Raw genomic sequence first — 19,838 nt, forward strand, 5'->3', positions numbered from 1 at the left:
ACTAGTGTACTATATCATACCTATAAGTGACCATCAGTAACAAGGACTATATAGATTTAATTGCCACTGTTAGATTGCTGCAGTGATTGTTGTCAGATTAAGTATAGTAATCAGACTACCAGAAATAAAATCTAAAGCATTTTACTTTCTTTTAAACTAGGCAGCTGTTTTGGCCTGTTGCCCATCTTCAAAATGTGTTGCTGTGGGGACCATTTCTGGTCATGTATACTTTGTGGACATGACTGATGTTCAGAATCCACGTTTAGTTCACAGAATACATTTGTACCATATTCCTGTACAGCACCTGCAGTAAGTATTTTGAATGGAACTACGGTTATGAAACACTGTATATGTTTACTTCTAAAGTATATGCTGGGCAAATTATTTTAAAATCTTAGGAGTTTGTTCTTGATGTGTATGCTATACTAGAGTGATTAGAGGGACTTTCAAACTGTTCTAGAACTTTAAACCATTGATTATATTAAGGTATGATTACTAACTTGTCTTACATTCAGCATTACTAGGTATTGGATTTTGCATACATATATATAAATATATATATATATATATATATATATATATATATATATATATATAGCCTCCTCTGGTGTACGCAGTTGATTTACAGTTCGTGACTGGCGCCAAGCAGTTAAAAACTAGAGGGAAATGATATTCTACAAAGCTGAGTGAAATGTCAAACAGATAGATTATATTGCTGTTGTACATGATACCAGTGGTAACTGGTGACTTCAAAACAAGAGAGGGGTACAGGGAGAAAATTAATGGGATGGGGCTTTATTACAACAGGTCAGTGATCATTTACCTATGGCCAACAGCAGATGGGATAATTTACTTTCAGACAACAGACTGTCTCAATACCCACTCATTCTAGCCATTTTACTGACTATATAGACTTCAGATGTCTTATTGCAATCAACAGAGCAAACCTTAGGTTAAAAAAAAAAACATGCTAGGTGAAGAACTCCATACGTCCCCTGTTGCAGACTGCACCCCCCTGTATTCTGTGTCCTTCTCCTGTTTTCCCCATTCTAGCCCCACAGCATCCAGAAGATTACATTATATAGTTCTTAATTTTTCACACTGTCTTACTTTTTAGCTTTTCCTTCATCTTTTTAACACACCCTAACTTGCCAAGACTACACTGTCATAAGTGCAGACATTGTAACTGAATTAAGCCAGTTCTTTGGGGACTGCCAAGCCCTCGGAAGTCATAGAGTTCAAGATGCTCTGATGCATTTTAGAACTTTTTTTCCAGCCTTTTTCTCCAATGATGTCCTGAACAAAAATCATAAGGAAATAAATTCAGTCTTATTTTTTTCTTTCAAGAAAATAAACGTAACTTATGTTCAAGGCTGACAATGCAGTAGTTCCCAATAATGTGAGAGACGTGCATTGGTAGTTCATTGGTACAGTTCTTAACATTAGAATTGATCTAGGGACCTAAACCTCCTCTGAAACACAAATAGAACATATTGGAAGTACAGGTATGTGTCTCAGCAACTACCCTTTGTCCTGAACAGGTTTCCCATCCACATGAATCAGAGTTCTTCACTAACTCAATTCAAGTGTAACTTAGACCAGTGGATGGGGAATCAGAAATGTATGGTTAGTGTGGTAACTATGTCTCTGTAAGAGAGAAGCAGCCTGTAAATGCTTGACCACCCATGCCCAAGCCTATATATACCCCATAAACCAGTGATGGCGAACCTTTTGGGCTGGGTGTGTCAGAAAGTTGGAAAATGCCAAACTTGACTCTGCTGGTGTGTCACCCCCCCCCCCCCACCTCAACAAAAGAGAAACATTTCTTTACAAGTTTAAATACTCATTTATTTAAAAAATGCAGCCCAGTCATGTATGGTATTATAAAAGTAAAAGAAAATCAGTGACCTACAATACAGAAAATGATTTCAGCACTGATAATTGGGCTTTAAATAGTGCACTAACAATTACCCTACTTTTAATAGTAATTTTAAATCAAACTGAAAAAAAAATGGAGCACATTGCATTTGATTTGATAACAGTTAATGACTTTTTTGTTGCTGAGTTTTCATAGATAATTCTGAAATTGAAGGTAGGTACTTCGGTGCACTTCAAGGCCAGACAAGCAGCACTGACTTCATCTGTCCGTCGGTTTTAATGTTTAATGCTGAGAATACTTCTGTGCACTTCAAGCCTAGGCAAGCAGCACTAACTTCATCTGTCAGTCAGTTTTAGTGTTGTTTAATGCTGAGAATAAGGTCTCGCAGAAGTACAAAGAGGAGAAAATTGCGAGTAACGACATTGCTAGATTTTTAAGGGTGCTAAAAGTTTCCGGTATTCAGTTCCAAGCATTCAAAATTTCTTGTTCATAGGGGGGGCACTCTTCATTCTGCAAGCTATTTCTTTCCAGATCCTCAAGTTTAGACCTGAGTTCGACAAACACTTGAGTCCGGATACTAGCCTAGAAGTTTGCTAACTGCAGCTCTAATCCATCAGTTTCTAGTCAGTGGAAAGCATTTAATGCCATAATACTGTAGGCAACTACATCTGGATACCTAATTATTTTAATTGTCTGTTCTAAACTTCTGAATTGACTAAACCTGCCACCAAACTGATCAATTATGGAGTTTAAAATGTGCTGGTACTTTAGGGCTGCATTTTATTTTGCACATCTGAGCTGACCTTCTCAAAATATTTTTTTAGTCGAGGAAAATACCTCGTTTAAAAATCTGAAGTTTAGTTTCAAAGGCTTTTATGTATCCAAACATAACATAAATAATTTTGCTAAAACCGTGTAACTAAGTTCAGTTCATTCATTTGAATCAAGAGATCTGTGAAAAAACATAAGTGTACTGATCCATGTGCAGTCACTGAGCTGAGGAAACTGTTCTAAATTTTTATTCTCAAGATATAACTTAATTTCTTCATAGCACTCCACAAATCTTTCAAGGACTTTTTCTCGGCTCAACCACCTCACATTGTTGTCCATCAGCAGTCCATTGTAAGTTGATTCAGCTTCCTGCAAAAATGCAGAAAATTCTCACTTGTGAAGAGGTTGGGCAGCAGTAAAATTCACTATTTTTGTTACAACTGTCATTACATCATTTAGATTTCTGAATCCTGCCTTGGCACACAACACCTCCTGGTTGCTTATGCAGTGAAACTGCACAAGTGGATGTCCAACAGCTTCCATAAACAGTTTCACAAATCCAACCTTTTTTCCCCACCATATTGGGTGCCCCATCTGTCATCACAGATACAACCTTAGGGTCTATATTAGAACACCGAAGTTTCAAAACTTAGAATGTTCTAATATCGAACCTTATTCAACGAAAGTTGAAAACATCGAACATACAGAACAGCAAATTTTTCCTATGGAAAAAATTCACTGTTCCAAAACACATACACACAACACAAGCACACCAAACAAACAGCAATCCACACACATACACCTAAAATCTTACACCTAACCCTACACTAAACTATACATACACCACTAACTATCCACTTACCTTAACCCAAACCCTAACCCTAAGGTCTGTCACTATCGCACACTCACCTACCCTGCCCTAACCCTCATGTTCACAAAATCGCACACTTAACTGACCCACGCCATAACTCTAACTCACCTAACCCGCCCGTCCACACAATTGCACACATACCTAACCCGCGCCCTAACCCTAACTCACCTAATCCGCCCTAACCTCACGTCCACACAATCGCACACATAACTAACCCGCACCCTAACCCTAACCAACCTAACCCGAGCTCAATCGCACACTTACCTGAACCCTACCCATAACTTTCCACCACAGCACTGAAAATACCGAAGCAACAGAAATGGACAGCCAAATTCTTTCCCTAGGAAAAAATTCGGTTTTCTGTAGCTTCGATATTTTCAGCTTTCGCTGAATACGGGTCGATATTAGAACATTCGAAGTTTTGAAACTTTGATGTTCTAATATAGACCCCAACTTTAGACATATCATTGCTTAGGTCACGGAACAGTTTTACAACAATGTTGCGTATTTTGTTCCCTGATGTATTTATTGGCACTGTTTCTAGCTTTACCAGCTCTTCCCTCATTGTCTGACCATTGGAAAATCTAGCAATGATGGCAAACTGAGCCGATGAGGTGACATCAATAGTTTCGTCAAGACAAATCGAAACATATTTACAATTGTCTCCTTTTAATCCTTTTAATTGTTATACATCAAGAGATCATTGTCATCACTCTGTTTTTAATGGTATTTCTGCTGAGTGATACATCAGAAATTCTCTTAATAATAGCATCTTTATTTTGCACATCTTGAAACAAAAAAAGGTGCACATTTTAGAAGAGATTCTTTAATAAATTCTCCTTCACTGAGGGCCTTTCTATGTTGAGCTGTGGAGTAAGCAATGCTGAAATTTGCTGATGTTAAATTTGTAGGGCCTCTTAAAAAATTTAAGGATATTATTTGATTGACACTCATTGTGGTGTAGTTGCTGATAAATATATTCTTTCCTTTCATCCTCACTGTTTCCCAAAAGCCACTGGTGATTTGTTTCAAAATGTCTTTTTACATTCCGTGTTCTGCTTACTACTGTTTCATGACACAGTAGGCACAATGATTTGCCATTTCTGTCAGTAATGCCATACTTGTCAGTCCATGCATCCTGAAAGGTTTGACAGCTTCCTTTATCACTCATTCGGGTTTTTTTAATTTGAGGTTCCTCCATAACAAAGCAAGATTAGAACATTAAAGAAATAAGAAATGTACAACTTCTGTAATTTTCTACGAGTTCTCACAAATTCAAAATCCATTTCTCCTGACGTCATGAATGAGGAAACATCTTCAAAGGAATTTTATTACAAACACTATTGACTCTTATGCATACTGTACCACATTTACATTCAATAAACAGGTCAAGAACAGCAGGAAAATTCAATACATAATAATAAGTCATAAACATACACAAAGGTCACTACGCCATCTAATGAACAACAAGGTATTAAGTGGCTTTATCCTGCTTAACACCATGAATTATGATCCTGGAATGTTAGTTTCCAAGTGCTGTTTGGGCATGCATCAGAAAAAAAAATCACAATAACAACTGATAAGTGATATTTTAAGATGCCACAGTGCTATACTAGATTTTTATATCTTTTGGCTTGTCTTTACCATGTGAGTCAAAGCTTTCAAACTTAAGTGAACAACATGAAAACAGAAGGAATTCCCAACAAGCCCTTCAAATGGATACAAATGAGAGGGCTGCATACTTATTTGCAGTTTTTACCAGCACATAAATAGCTGCATATAAAAATTTATACCAGTCTGCCGTAAATATTATAGTTACAATAAATTCAGGAATAAACTTTTCTGGTACAAGTATGGTATTAATTAACTGTGTAACAAAGGAAAATAGTGAAAAAGTGTAAGAAATTTCCAATCCATTAACTCAAGACCACACAGGAATATGCCAGCAAAGAACTTAAGAACAGTGTTATAAAATGTAAAGCAGAGTATGAACTTAAGATCAGCGCAAATACCAAATTAAAGTACAACGCTTTCTTCAGTTATGTTAGAAAATTAAGGAATAATTTCAAAAAGATGCACCAAGGTTAACCATAATAATAACACACATTCCAGTCCCAAGGACATTATATCAGAGTATATATTAGTCAACAAACAACAAATGTAGCGGCAACTCCCCGAGTGTCTGCCCTCAGCAGGGCATGAGACATCTGCTCTCTCAGCATACTGCCTTCCCTCAAGATGGACATGCCCACATTCTCTTGCATTTCCATCAAGTGAAAAAAAAAACACTTTGATTTATCAGTGCATTGTTTTGCTTTATTTCCAACAAGTGCAAATTCCACAACAGATAAACTAATAAAGAAACGCATGCTTGCCTGCCCGCAGAGACTTTAACAATGTTCCACTAATGCTCTGATTGTATTTCAGATTAATCACTTTAAACCACTAAGTATATTTCCAAATAGTTTCTAATCTAGGACCAAATAGGAGACGTATAAACATGCGCTTTCATCTTTAATCATAAAGTGCCCAAGTAATTAATAAACTTGTTTGTTGCACAGAAACCAGCTACGAGTGAAACAAATCAGTGTCCCAAGCCATCTTAAATAACATTGCAGGGGTTCAGAGAAACAGACAAGATGCAAGGTAGAAAAATAATGGTCACTGTAATATGTTGATTGCCTTCATTTAACCCCACCCCAACACACACACACACACACACACACACACACACACACACACACACACACACACACACACACAATTTACTTTAAATGCAGCTTAGTTGTAGCACACTAAGGCATTTAATACCTTCCCACATATGAATGACTTTCAGTTTTCTACAATGAGCCAACAGCTGTTGAAAAAATAAATCAATAGCAACGTTTCCATTTGAGACAGTACCTGTGTTTTATATCATCATGCTCCCAGCACAAATTTCCAAATCTTCCTTGTTGTTAATAAACTCATTTGCAAATGGCAAAATCTCGTCTGATAAAGTAGATAATGATCCCCAAAAATACAGTGGCCAGTGTAAAAAATGTTCAACTCCAAAAACACAGCAAAATGCAAAGATAGGTGCACACGACCAAAAATGGATTCACACCTGTAATACCAACCTAATACCAGTAATATAATATCAGTGAAAATTTACAGTACGTATATATATATATATGTATATATATTATATATATATATATATATATATATATATATATCATACATATATATATATATATATATATATATATATATATATATATATATATATATATATATATATATATATATATATATACATATATATATATATATATATATATATATATATATATATATATATTATATATATATATATATATATATTTATATATATATATATATATATATATATATATATATATATATATATATATATAGACAGAGAGAGAGAGAGCAAATAACAAGAAATATTCTAACACTTACCAAATATGCTCATTTCCCAATGGAAGACATAACAATAGAGTTAGCGGAAACTTCAAAGGTAAAAGATTGGCACAATGGCACAGAGGAATAGCACGGGGGCTTGGGACTGACTAAATCTGGGAGCTTGAGGGGCAGGATGAGGAGGGTTGGAGAGAATAGCAGATGCCAGCTTACTCATACTGGGTGAGGGAAGGAGGTATCACAGCCCACAGTGCTGGTGGTTTCTTGTGGATGTTGGGACAGTGATCCAGAAGGGTGGGTGAGAAGCATTCAAGGATAGCCAACCAGTGCCAGAGAGATGCATATGTGGCAACAAGCATACACCAAACAGGCCTAGCAAAGCATTTCACACTTTGACAGAGTATGCAGTAGTGCAACCATTCCATTAGCGGAAAGGGACCTTAAGCGGAAAACCTTTATGGCTTCCTTGGTGATATCTCACGAAAAAAAAGGGATGCTAAGGGTCAGCAGGAAGTGGAGAAAAAATAACTGAAAAGAAAAAGGTCAGAAGAGTCAGTTCTAATACTCTTACTAATTATAAATGTGAAGTTATTCTATCTCACCGTTCATTCTTACTGATGGGTTCGGAGCCGATCCCTCGGCTCAGAGTCAGCCTACTACAAAGCTCGAGGATTTCAAGTAGCTCGTGGCCAAGTCCCTATTCCATGATGCACCTGGAGTTATACCAGATCTAGTTTGCCGCTGCAACAGATCGGAGGTTCTCGCTAGCTCGGGCCGGTAAAAACCTTACTATTATTATATTTCTAAAAATTTTTGATATTTTCTTGATAAAATAGTTAGATATTTAGTTAGCTAAGCTGTTATCACTTTATCTGTAGTTTCCCTTTCCCTTGTGTGCCTTTTCATAGTTATATATTTGGCCTCGTCTTTTCTTAGGCCTTTTTCAATTTCTGACTGAAAGTTGTTTAATCAGTGACCTTCTGTCACCCTTTTGTCTTAGAGGTAGTATTGTGTGATTAGTTAGTGACCTTTGTCACAACTTTATAGCTGTTTAAGTTAACTTAGTAGTGTATAGTTTAGTGATTTGTCACTAACTAATATTGTCTGCTTAGATAATTAGTGTGTGTCTGATTGTTAGCCTTAGTTCAAGAGCTTGTGTGCTTATATTTGGCCTGTTTTTTATTAGAAGGCTTGTTCATATATTGAATTGTAGTTAGCCTTAGTTTAAAGGCCTTGTGTGTGTGTCTTTATATTTAGCCTGTTTTTTATTAGAAGGCTAATTCATATTTGTTGTTGTTGGGTGTGTCCATTTTTTCTGTCATGGCTGATGACAAGGACAAACACCCTAAGTCAGGGTTTAAAAAATGCCCTAAATGTGGGCAGAAGATGTCTGTCACTGACAGCCATGTCAATTGTGTTTACTGCTTAGGTGCTTTACACTTGCAAGAAACATGCTCCATATGCCATTCATTTTCTTCTCAGGTTCTCCAAGAAAGGAGGAGGAAACTTATTGACAGGAGTTTGTTGAAACCTTCTTTCCAGGAGGCTTTGAGTGACCAGGATGGATGTAGTAAGTCCTGAAATTCTACCAGGACTTCTTTGGAATCTAAAGAATAAAAAAAATCAAAAAAGTCTGTGACATCGGTTCCACAGGTCTCAGAGCCAACTGTCTTTTCTTCTCGGAGCTGGTCCCCGGTTTTGGAACCGGTATCCGAAATCCCAAAATCTCCTGTACTTCAGTCGGTACCATCGATCCATTCATCTCAGTCTACTGTTAGCCTTTCACATTTGGATGTGGATCGTGTGGTGCAGAAGCTTTTACAGGCACCGACCTTTGCAAAATTGTTATTGGCTCCGACCCTAGCATCTTCATAACTGAAGACCATTATTCCAGCTAAAATTCTTCCTCCTCTGAGCCATACTGGTCCTTTAGAGCTGGTGGAGTTGGGCTTGTTGATTGTGGAGCCTTCGTAGCCGATGACTGCTCCAGTGTCTTCGGTTCCATTCACTCTGACATCCTCATCACTTATCAAGGACTCTAGGAGCTGACACACTCTAGTCGGGTCCAGGAATGATAGTCAAACCGACTTGTCTGTTCCAACTCTGCTTCTCGGGGCTTCGCTCGGTTGAACTTGGCTCCTACCTCGGGCTTGGAGCCCACTGTCCCAGTGCCGGGGATATTGACGGTTTACTCAGCTCCGTCGGTCCCTTTGTGTCGAAGCAGGGGTGCCTTAGAAACCATGAGGAGAGTTATGTCTCCTAAGACATCCTCAACTTCAGATCTGGCTTCTTCACCCCCAAAGCACCTGTGTCTGCTTCTGCTTCACAGATCCTGGCAAAGCTCAGAGACCCAGAGCCTCAGGAAGCCCCACTGGGTGGTCCATGCTCTTCCGAGACCTCACCAGAAGCTCCCACTGATGAGGTTCCCAGGAAGAGGGTTTGTAAGAGGAAACATCTAGACTCGCCTCAGGAGTCCCTAACATCTGATACTGACGTGGATGAATCAGAAGGGTCCCCCTCTGAGGATATCTTATTTGCAGAGATACTTGAAATCCTGAGGCAGAGGGGTTACTGGCAGTCCACAAACCCTACTGAAGATGAGTCGGTTCTCCTGAAGGCTTTTGGGTCTCAGCCCTCCACCTCTTGGGTGTCTCTGCCCTTCGATGAGCTTATGCAGCTGGTCTCACAAAGGGCGTGGGAGTCTCCGGACTCCATGGAGCCTGTCCCTAGGAGGCCTAATAAGTTCATATCTGCCCCCCAAGATAAACTTTCTTGACTAAAGGTGTGCCAGTTGATGCCATGGTGGTGGCGGTAGCCACCAAAAAGGAAATATCAGAAACTTCCTCTTCTATCTATCCTTCTAACAGAGACTCCAGGATCATGGATAGATATGGGAAGTGCATGTTTAGTTCAGCGACTTTTGCACTCCGTTCACTTAACTATTTAACCCATTTCATTTGCTACAAAGAGATCTCCTTAAAGAGCTGGGAGATGCTCTTCAGGGCACAGTAGCTGCAGGAGCTACAGACAAAGTTGCCTCCCAGCTTGCTACCCTCAACTCCATTGTTAACTCGTCCATGCACCTTATTTCATATGCAGCTGATGGAATGAGCAGGGCAGCGGGTACAGGAGTTGCTCTTAGGAGACACTCCTGGATGCACTTGTGTTCCTTCACGGAGCCCTTCAAGTCATCCTTTGTAAGTACACCTTTTGATGGCTCGTCCCTTTTCGGGCCCAAAGTTAAGGAAACTTTGACCAGGTGTGAGCAGGAGGGAAAGACTCTGTCTGCTGTAGGAGTCTGTTTTTCCACCCCTACCAGACCCTACCCCAAGGGTCAAAGGGGAGGGAAAATGTGGTTCTGAAAAGCCAAGGAGCCTTTCAGGACACACCCTGTGGTGAACCCCCCCTCCAGGGGCAGAGGAGGGGGCAATAATGGAAGACTCCACCCTCACGGCAGAGGGGGTCTACAAAACCAGGGCGACAGAGATCACTTCTTTGGGAAGCCCTACCAGCTCTCCTGAAAGGAGGCTCGATTGTCCTGCTCTGGAGGCAGTCGCGGGTTGCTTCTCTTTGTACCCAGATGCCTGGCCCAAAATAACAAACGGCAACTGGGTACAAAGTATCATTTCCAGAGGATACTTCATTCCATTCGCCACACTCCCTCCACCGACAAGATAAATCCCAGACGTTCCACTCAGTTACAGGGAACAAGCAACAGTAGAGGTCCAAACATTACTAAGAAAGAGTCTTCCAACCAGTCCCAGCAGACCAGACAGGATCAAGGTTTTTTTTAGTTCCAAAAAAGACTGGGGACTAGAGACCTATATTGGACCTCAGCAGACTAAACAAATCTGTAAAGAAAGAGAAGTTTTGGATGGTCACGCTTAAGTCGATTCTTCCCTTCTTAGGGAAAGACAATTGGATGTGCTCGATAGATCTCCAGGATATGTGCTAACACATAAAAATGGCCAGGCCATCTAGGGATCATCTGCGCTTCTGGCTGGGAGCCAATCATTCCTAGTTTCGAGCTCTGCCCTTTGGTCTCACTACAGCCCCCAGAGTGGTCACCAAATGAATGGCTGTGGTCACGGCTCACCTGAGATGTTTAGGATTCCAGGTGTTTCCGTATCTAAATGATTGGCTCCTCACCGCCACCACCAGACATCAACTAATTCAAGCCAGGGAATCCATTCTGTCACTCTGCAGCCAGCTGGGCATTAAAATAAACAGAAAAATCTGCCTTGTTTCCATCGCAACATATCATCTTTATCGGAGCAGAACTAGACACCACCACGCTAAGACTTCAAGTAGAAAGATTCTTACTACTCCGTCAGCAGGTAGAAGTTCTAAAATTGTTAGATATGATGGCAGCAGCAATTCTGGCCATACCACTGGGTCATATGCACATGCGGATACTGCAGTGGCTGTTGTTCACTCAATGGTCTTACCAAGAGCTCCCCATGTCTCACCTGATAATGATCATAAACTCCTGCAAAAAGTATCTTCAGTGGTCGTTGACCTCACTTCATGTCACGCAAGGATGTCCATTTGTTTTACCCCCTCCAGCAGCCACACTGACCACGGACGCTTCCCTGATAGGCTGGGGGGGGGGGCATTTTCAGGGAAGAACAGCCCAAGGCACATGGATCGATCAAGAGACACATCTGCATATCAATGTCTTAGAGATGAGAGTAGTACTTTTGGCATTGCAGTACTTCCAGGACTCTCATCCTCTGGGTACAATTGTGATTCAGGCAGACAACATGTCAGTGGTCTGGTACTTGAACAAACAAGGAGGAACCTGGTTATAACCCCTTTGTCTCAAAGCCCTAAGAGTATGTCAGTGGGCTATATCCACCCAGTGCTTTCTGTTAGCAACGCACATCCCGGGGAAATCCAACGTGATAGCAGACAATATGAGCAGAGCAATTTTGTTGCCCTACGAGTGGTCCCTCAAGACAGAAATAGCGGACAGGATATTCCGCAGGTGGGGCCAGCCTTGCTGCGACCTTTTTGCCAGTCACATGAACACGAAATGCAGAAGCTACTTTGCCCTAATTCCCCCTCTGGGAGAAGCCCCAAGGGACACACTCATTTACGATTGGCCCCCAGGTCTCCTCTGTGCATTCCCACCAATCCCATTGATACCTAAGGTATTACAGAAAGTGAAAGCCCTGGGTAGGACCATCATTCTAATAGCTCCTCATTGGCCTTGTCAGATTTGGTTCCCCTTCCTTCGACTTTATCTTTTGGGGGACCCCTGGATTCTGGACCCAGTTCCAGACCTTCTGACGCACTCGTCGGGGGAACTTCATCCCTCTCTGCAGTCCCTGAAGCTAACAGCTTGGCTGCTCCATTTCCCATCATAGCCATGTTCCATAACCTTTCTAATGAAACAAAGCAAATTCTCTTATCCTCTCATAAATCCTCTACGAGGAAGCTATACCTCAGCAAATGGAAAAAATTTTCTATATGGGCCTCTTAAAAACAATATTGATCCTTACCAAGCCCCTTTGGTGTCTATACTAGAATTCTTGACCATGATCTTCAGTAAAGGAGCTGCAGCAGCAACAGTCCGTGTTCAACTTGCTGCCATTTCTAACTTTCATCTTGGATTCGAAGGATTGAATATTATGTCACACAAATTATCCAAAGTCTTTCTCAAAGGGACCTTTCATATTAGACCACCTGTGAAATCTCCCTATTCCCCATGGAATCTAAATTTTATGCTTTGCCGCATTATTCTTCCGCCATTTGAACCAGCTTCCTCATGTGACCTCAACTTTTTGTCATGGAAAACTATTTTTTAGTGGCTATTACTTCTGCCCACAGAGTGTTAGAACTTCAGTCCATATCCATTAAACCTTCTTACTTGATTTTCCCTGCTGACAGAGTCTCACTTCACACAAACCCCTCTTTTTTGCCCAAGGTTTGCACTGAAACTAATCTTAACCAAATTATTGATTTGCCAGTTTTCTTCCCCAATCACTCCAACAATCTAGAATACATGCTGCACAAACTTGATGTTCACAAACAGCTCAGATTTTATTTGGATAGAACAAAAGATTTCAGGAAATCAGATCAGCTTTTTGTTTCTTATTCAAAATCCAGAAAAGGTATGCCAGTGGCTAAAACAACTCTGTCTAAATGGTTATCTGATTGTATCACCTTTGCTTATTCAGCTGCCAATATGCCCTTACAGCATAAAATTAAAGCTCACTCAACCAGAGCAGTTTCTACATCATCTACTTTTTCTGCCAGACTTCCTATTGATAACATTTGTGCAGCAGCCATGTGGTCGAAACCTCATACCTTTATCACTCATTACAAAGTTGACAAGGCCTCTAGAGACAGGGTCTCCTTTGGATCCACGGTCCTGAAAAATATACTCCCATGAACCACCCGAGGTAGATGGGGCTTGGGACGCTACCCATCAGTAAGAATGAATGGCGAGATAGAACAACTTCACATAAAGAATTTATGTATTTACCATAACATTCCATGTGAGTTGTTCATCTCGCCTTCATTCTTACATCCCTCCCTCCTACCCCCGCCTTGGTTTTCAGAAGACCGAGATTCTAGATCCTTCCTAGTCACTCAACCCTTCTATACTTTCTCTTATGGAGTTATAGAATGACATATGGTATTATTAAACGCAGCAAACAAGATCTGAGCTAACTCTAGGTGCATCATAGGATATAGGGACTTGGCCTCGAGTTACTTGAAATCCTTGAGCTTTGTAGTAGGCCGACTTGGAGCCAAGGGATCGGCTCCGAACCCATTAGTAAGAATGAAGACGAGATGAACAACTCACATGGAACGTTATGGTAAGTACATGTGGCCAAGAGCCACTTGAAAGAAAGAAACTCAAATGTATGTCATTATTTGAAGCTCAGTCCTCAGATCATCCCAGTGATTTACCAGAAAACCACAAATTTTATGAGGAATAGCACAAAAATATTAGGAAAAAATCTGGAAATTCTGTGAAAATCTGTACAGTTGAGAGGCAGTGTTACAGACAGCTTGTGCACCAAACAGCCTGTTTTTCTGCTCATTTAACGTTTTTTTTTTAAGTTCTTTTAATAAAGCTTTCTGCAATTACTTACCTTTTCCTTCTTGCACTGTGGAGAGCTGATGCCACCAATATTTTCATGTGGGTGGACTGGACAGACTTTTCTTTAGCTTCCTTCTCTCGCATGCTGCTGAATCTTTGTGCTCTTTGGTTATCTGTAAACTCAGATAACCAGTCAGCTTGAAGAAAGGTGTTGAATTCTGGGTTTATATCGGAAACTCTGAACAGCCGCACAAACCACTTTATTTCTGGAAAATCCAGATAAAAAAAAAAAAACTTTACAGATCTTGTCTAACTTTCCAGGTAAGTGTGTGTGTCACTGAAAGTGTTATGGCATGTCGTAGGTTCACCATCACGGCTTTAAATTAACAGTAGAATATTAAAACTTGTTTACATTTAGTAAGCATGGTTAGGCTTAAAAAGGCTCCATGGGGTCATTAGCCCAATTATCAGCTATGAATCTATGAGAAAAACCAGTACTTGCAATGATGTATAGGAATGGGGCCTACCTTCCTGCCTTTAGTGGTATTAGATTTGGATGAAGGTAAAAATACATATGGCCACAGGCATACATTATACAGCCTAGAGTCTGGGGCAGAAACCAGAGTACATGGTTAAAATCCACCCACAAGGAGTATATGCATTCTCCACACAGAAGGAATCACAGCCAAAAACTCAACCAGAGAACCAGGTGCTGTAAGGTGGCAATGCTATTCACTGCATCGCTATGCCAGTGATTAGTTGCTGTCACACATATCCTACCCAGTCCACCCCAGATGGACACTTCTTATGTAAAATGCTGCTGTCTGATTCTGATGGGAAATTAAACAAATTATAGTCAACTTGCTACTTTTAGATACATTGTAACCCCTTTCCCATACACAGTCATTTCATCTACACACAGTTCTAATATCCATCAGTTATCACTATTTTATTGACATTGCACACAAATGCCTACTAGTTCTGCAAAATCAGAATAAGGACAGCTTAATTTATGAAAATAACAGCAGGGTCAATCAATTTAATTCACCAATAACAATCCCCACCAGGCAACTACCACCAGCATATATGGGCTGTGCACAACTCCGATATATGATTGTGATAAAAAGCATACTATCCACGTTGATGTATTTCAAAATTGTTTCATATTAAAGTAGCCACAGGATGGTGTTCAAATTTGTTTCAAGGAAATACACATTATAGTCATGCAATGCTAGAATAATGACTGTTTAACAAAAGCAAATGATAGTAGGGTCAGTTGCAGTCATCCACAGAGTCCCAGTACCCAGCAATTATAACCACTTTGTTACTGCATATACCTCAGATGATTGATTGTGATAAAAATAATGGCCATAATAAGAATGTATTTCAACTTTGTTTTTACAAGCAATAGCCCCAATAAAGTATTCCAAAATCCTCTGCACGAGTACACATTAGTCCTGTAAAACCAGGATAATATTAACTTGAGCAAATTTTTTTTTTCTCCATGGAGTACCTCTGTAAGAAATCTCTGTCATGAAAATTAGATTTTTACAGTAGCCTAGAATGAAGCACTAGATATATATCATAATGTGCTTATAGAGCCTTTGCAGGCATGCTTCATGATCACTGCCCAAACCCCCACCACCACTCCAAATTCTAATCTAATGAAGTATACCTCTCTCTGCTTTGCAAATATCAGTGACAGAGATTTGAATGAAGCCATTCCTTAACTTTTATTTACTGAAGGCAGACAACTATATTTTGGAAAGTGTGCAGCAATTATCTTATTGGCTTACAAAGAAAAACAGGTATTTTATATAACTTTCTTTCATATATAGATTGGTAAATAGAGGGCCTTTATCATTCCCACAAAAGCCATTTTCACTGAATCAGGGGGACTGAAAATTACTGAAAACTCACATTGTAGACTTAACAATTTGTAGAAAACTTGATACACAACAAATACACCTTAAAAATCTTTTTTTTTGCCCCTGCTCTCCCTATAACTCCTTACTTAAATATAATAACGTCAGGGTCACACAAACATGGAGAAAAGAAAAAAAAAGCACCACTTGTAGTTAATCTTTACTGGTGCACAAACACAAACTTCTACAGATGTACAGGTACAGCATGAGGGTGGCCATTGGTAATGCACACATAGTCTTCGAGAGTCACTTCCCTAATAATTCTTATAATCCTAAACCACACCGGCACTTAGAACCTGTAGAGTTTTACAGATTTCTATGAATTGTGATTGAGCAAAAGGTGTTTTCAGTAAAATTCTTTTAGTGATTTTTGTTTGTCAAAAATACTTAAAGAAAAACTCAGTGGATCAAAACTATGACCAGGTGCTTCCTTTTGCAATCAGTTAACCAAAACCGTACCACTAATTTCAAATACATTTTGTTTCAATAGTTATAGTTTTTTGAAAATATTTTTTCCTAAGATAATATGTAAGGTTGTGACTAGAGGTATACCCCACATTATTAAGGATGGGAATGGGGACGTGGGAGAGCCCATATGAGACTGTTGGCTTGATACCACATTTTGTGTACAAAAGAGGTTTTAATTTAAAAAAAAAAAAAAAAACATATAACATGAATTCAGTATAGGCAACACTGGACCCCACAGTAGAATGGTGAAATGTGGTACATATATGAAATGGAAAATATTGACATTACTTCTATGGCTGTTCCAAGTTACCATGTGTTGATTGCATGTAAAGGCAGATGCAATTGTAACATCGAGGGTGTTCAGTATATTGTTACCTGCCTCTTTTCTGAAGCGTTTCTATACTGGAAAGGAGGAGAGAGATAGAGAACACTAAGGTGTAGAATTTATGAACATACTTGAATTATTGAAATGAGGGATTTGAACAACACCCTAAGTAGACATGCACTGGTATTGATCCATGAGAATCTTTAAAAGCCTATCCATACATACCCATGAAGGTTTTAGCCCTTATATTTCAAGTAAAGATAAACCAGAGATGAGTAGAACATTCATATGCTCCCTCTATCCGTCATGGCAAGGATGATAAACCAGGAGTGAATGTGTGGTTATCCATCTATTCAGTCATTCTTATTACATTTAAATTGTATAAGAAAAGTACTTTGCTTTATGGGGGGAGAAAGATAATTCCAAGGAAGTGGTATTGTCTGTGATACATATCTGTCTCCCAATATGCTCTGCTTATGTTGCAAAAGAGATTTAGATTGCTTGAGCAGGCATTTATGCCCCTATTGAACTTTTGAATGTGCAGCACGTCTAACTGGATAGGGTCTGTTGAAGCTCTGTATGTGAGGCCAAACTGTCCCTCAGTTGTATCTGTATGACACAGAAAAGAAGGGCATGGCTTTGAGTTGGTATGCATAGTTTTTGTAATTTAGGCCCTTGATTTTCTTGTTAAGAAAAGTGGTGTGGGTACTTGACTTGGTCAAATGTTTGGACAAGTACATATTGAGAGGAGCATTTTACTTGGTGATTAGCCTGATGACTGCATAATACAGTGGAATGGTCAAGTCCCTGAAACTGGATACCATAACCTTAGTAATAAGCTCTGCAATGATAAAGCATTTTCTTACAGTAGTGGATATGTGGCAGTCAAAGTACAGTTTATTGTTTACATAGGTTCCCAAGTGTCTAACTACTGGATCAGTTTTCATTTGTGTGTTGTCAATGTGCTTATATTCTTTGACAAGCAAGAAGGATCATGCAACTGTTATAAATGTATTGGTGTTCATTGCCCTGTTGGAGGATCTTGGTGTTATCTGGAGAGTTTATCTTGGCACCAGGTTTACAGTCATTAGCAAACATGATCAGCCATAAACCTTTAACAGTAGCTTTGACCTCTTTGAAGTAAATAACAAAGAGTAGTGGTCCAAGGACTGAATTCTCAGGTACAACACTAGTTGTATGTCTTTTGGAGGAGATGCAGCAGCCCAGCCTAATTTCCTGAGTTGTATTTTGAGCCAGTTTGCTATCCAATGAGTTACGCAGTGATTAACATTTAGCTGGGATAGTTTGTCTATGATATCCAAGTGTGAGATGGTATTGTACACCTTTGCAAGGTCTATATATGTAGTATGTACTGACTTGCTCTCATCCATTGCTTCAGTAACCTTATCAAAGAAAGCAACTTAGTTAACTAGGCAGGATCTGCCCTTAACATATCCAACCTGACTTGGTTTATTAATTCCATAATGATCCTTCCCATAGCCTTAGAGATGAAGCTGTTCAGACTTATGGGTCTGTAATTTTCTGGGTACGTTGACATCTCACCTTTGTGCAAATGGATAACAGTTGCTGTCCACCATTTGTCCAGCACAAAGTCTGTTTGGAAGCTAGCAGTAATTAGTCTCTAAAGGGGGACTGACCGGTCTTGATTCAGGCTGACCATTGTGGCTGGGTTCATGTTAGAAGACTTTTATGTATTTATTTATTTTTGTGTTGGAGAAAACCTCTATACCCACATGGGGTGAAAATTAAGGAACAAATATAGGAAGCTGTTTTAACAAGCATACTATCTATTATTTATGTATTACAACTTAGGGCAGCAAAATTATGAATGTGATTTAAGTTTTAGATAAGAGTTTTAAATACAAAAAAATTCTTGAATGTTTTCATGTTAATTCGTATTGAATTGAGCTGTTTTATAAGATTAATCCTGAATGAATCAGGTGATATCCTTAGTGTATAAAAGAGCAGGAAGGGGGTGCAACTTTAGTTCTGATGAAAGTGCTAAACTCTTGTTGTTTTTAATAGTATTTGGTGGCTGACCGTGTTTGTTTTGTTTTCTTTTGGTTATTAATTGGTTTTCCATTCCAATCCCTATTCAGTGGAGCACGTTTTTGGATATTTTCTTGATATTGAAACAATATGGAATTTTTATGAGATCTGGCATTTTAGTCCAGAGCACTCATTCACTATTTACTGTATTTGCATTATATTTTACACTCATAATTCTGTAAGCTTGCTTTTTATTGTGTCCAGTGCACAAAATATGTTTTAATACTGCATATATGTGGATATATGAGGAAAATAGTAATACATTTTAGTTCCAGTATGGTTTAATTATCAGGAACCAGAATGTACTTCATCATTGCTTTTGATTGGTTTAAATATTTTTTAAATACTGAGATGTTGATTTTACTGTATTTGAGTCTGAAGAAGCAGCCGTGTGGCCGTGAAAGTGCTTACTCTTTATTTAAGTTGCTATACACCTAGCTGTGGTTGGGCCTCTTTAGTTCTGTTTGACTTTTAACTTTGATGTGTTTTGTGTTTTGATATGATTAGATACGATGTGCTTATAGAGGGCCTTTACCTGGTTTCCATTACTTTTTTTGGCAGTAATAAGTACTACAATTTCCCTGCCAGCAAGTGTCTTTAAATAATTAAAGAAGCACAGAGACAGAATTGCTATTAGTATTTCCTGCAGTGTAGGTAACCCTATCCCCCAAGTTAAAACCTGATCCTTCTGGTGAAAAGCTTCCTAAGTGTAAAAAACTGGATCACAACTTACCAACTTACCAAAATAATGTAGCATTTAAACACCTTGACATGGCTCTTTCACCTACTGGCAACAGTTTCTGGGTGGTACCTGAAGGGAAAAGCTACTGAGTTCCCTATGTCCATGGTATGTCATGCAGGCAGACACAAAATTCCACTCAAAAACATGCAAGAGATTAAGCTTAAAATAAATTGGAAACCAAGGAAAGGAAAGTTTTAGAAGTACGTTCTGGTTCCTGATTATTAAACCGTACTGGAATTAAAATGTAGGGAGAAAAGAAAGCTTGGGATTGAGTTGAACTGCAACAGAGGGTGGACTTATATTTGAG

The 19,838-nt window shown here is 39.2% G+C and overlaps 1 protein-coding gene across 1 annotated transcript in view; it reads left to right on the forward strand.

Annotated features, from left to right (window-relative positions):
* The window catches only part of CFAP43 (cilia and flagella associated protein 43), a 3,581,735-nt gene that overhangs the window by 963,873 nt on the left and 2,598,024 nt on the right, over window positions 1–19,838 (forward strand). The window contains exon 11 of the mRNA XM_044055952.1: window positions 161–309. Coding sequence (XP_043911887.1) covers window positions 161–309 — 149 coding nt within the window. The remainder of the gene's footprint in view (window positions 1–160; window positions 310–19,838) is intronic.

The sequence above is a fragment of the Protopterus annectens genome, chromosome 14.part0 (genome assembly GCF_019279795.1).
Source record: "Protopterus annectens isolate FY-2018-M chromosome 14.part0, PAN1.0, whole genome shotgun sequence".
Lineage (NCBI taxonomy): Eukaryota > Metazoa > Chordata > Ceratodontiformes > Protopteridae > Protopterus > Protopterus annectens.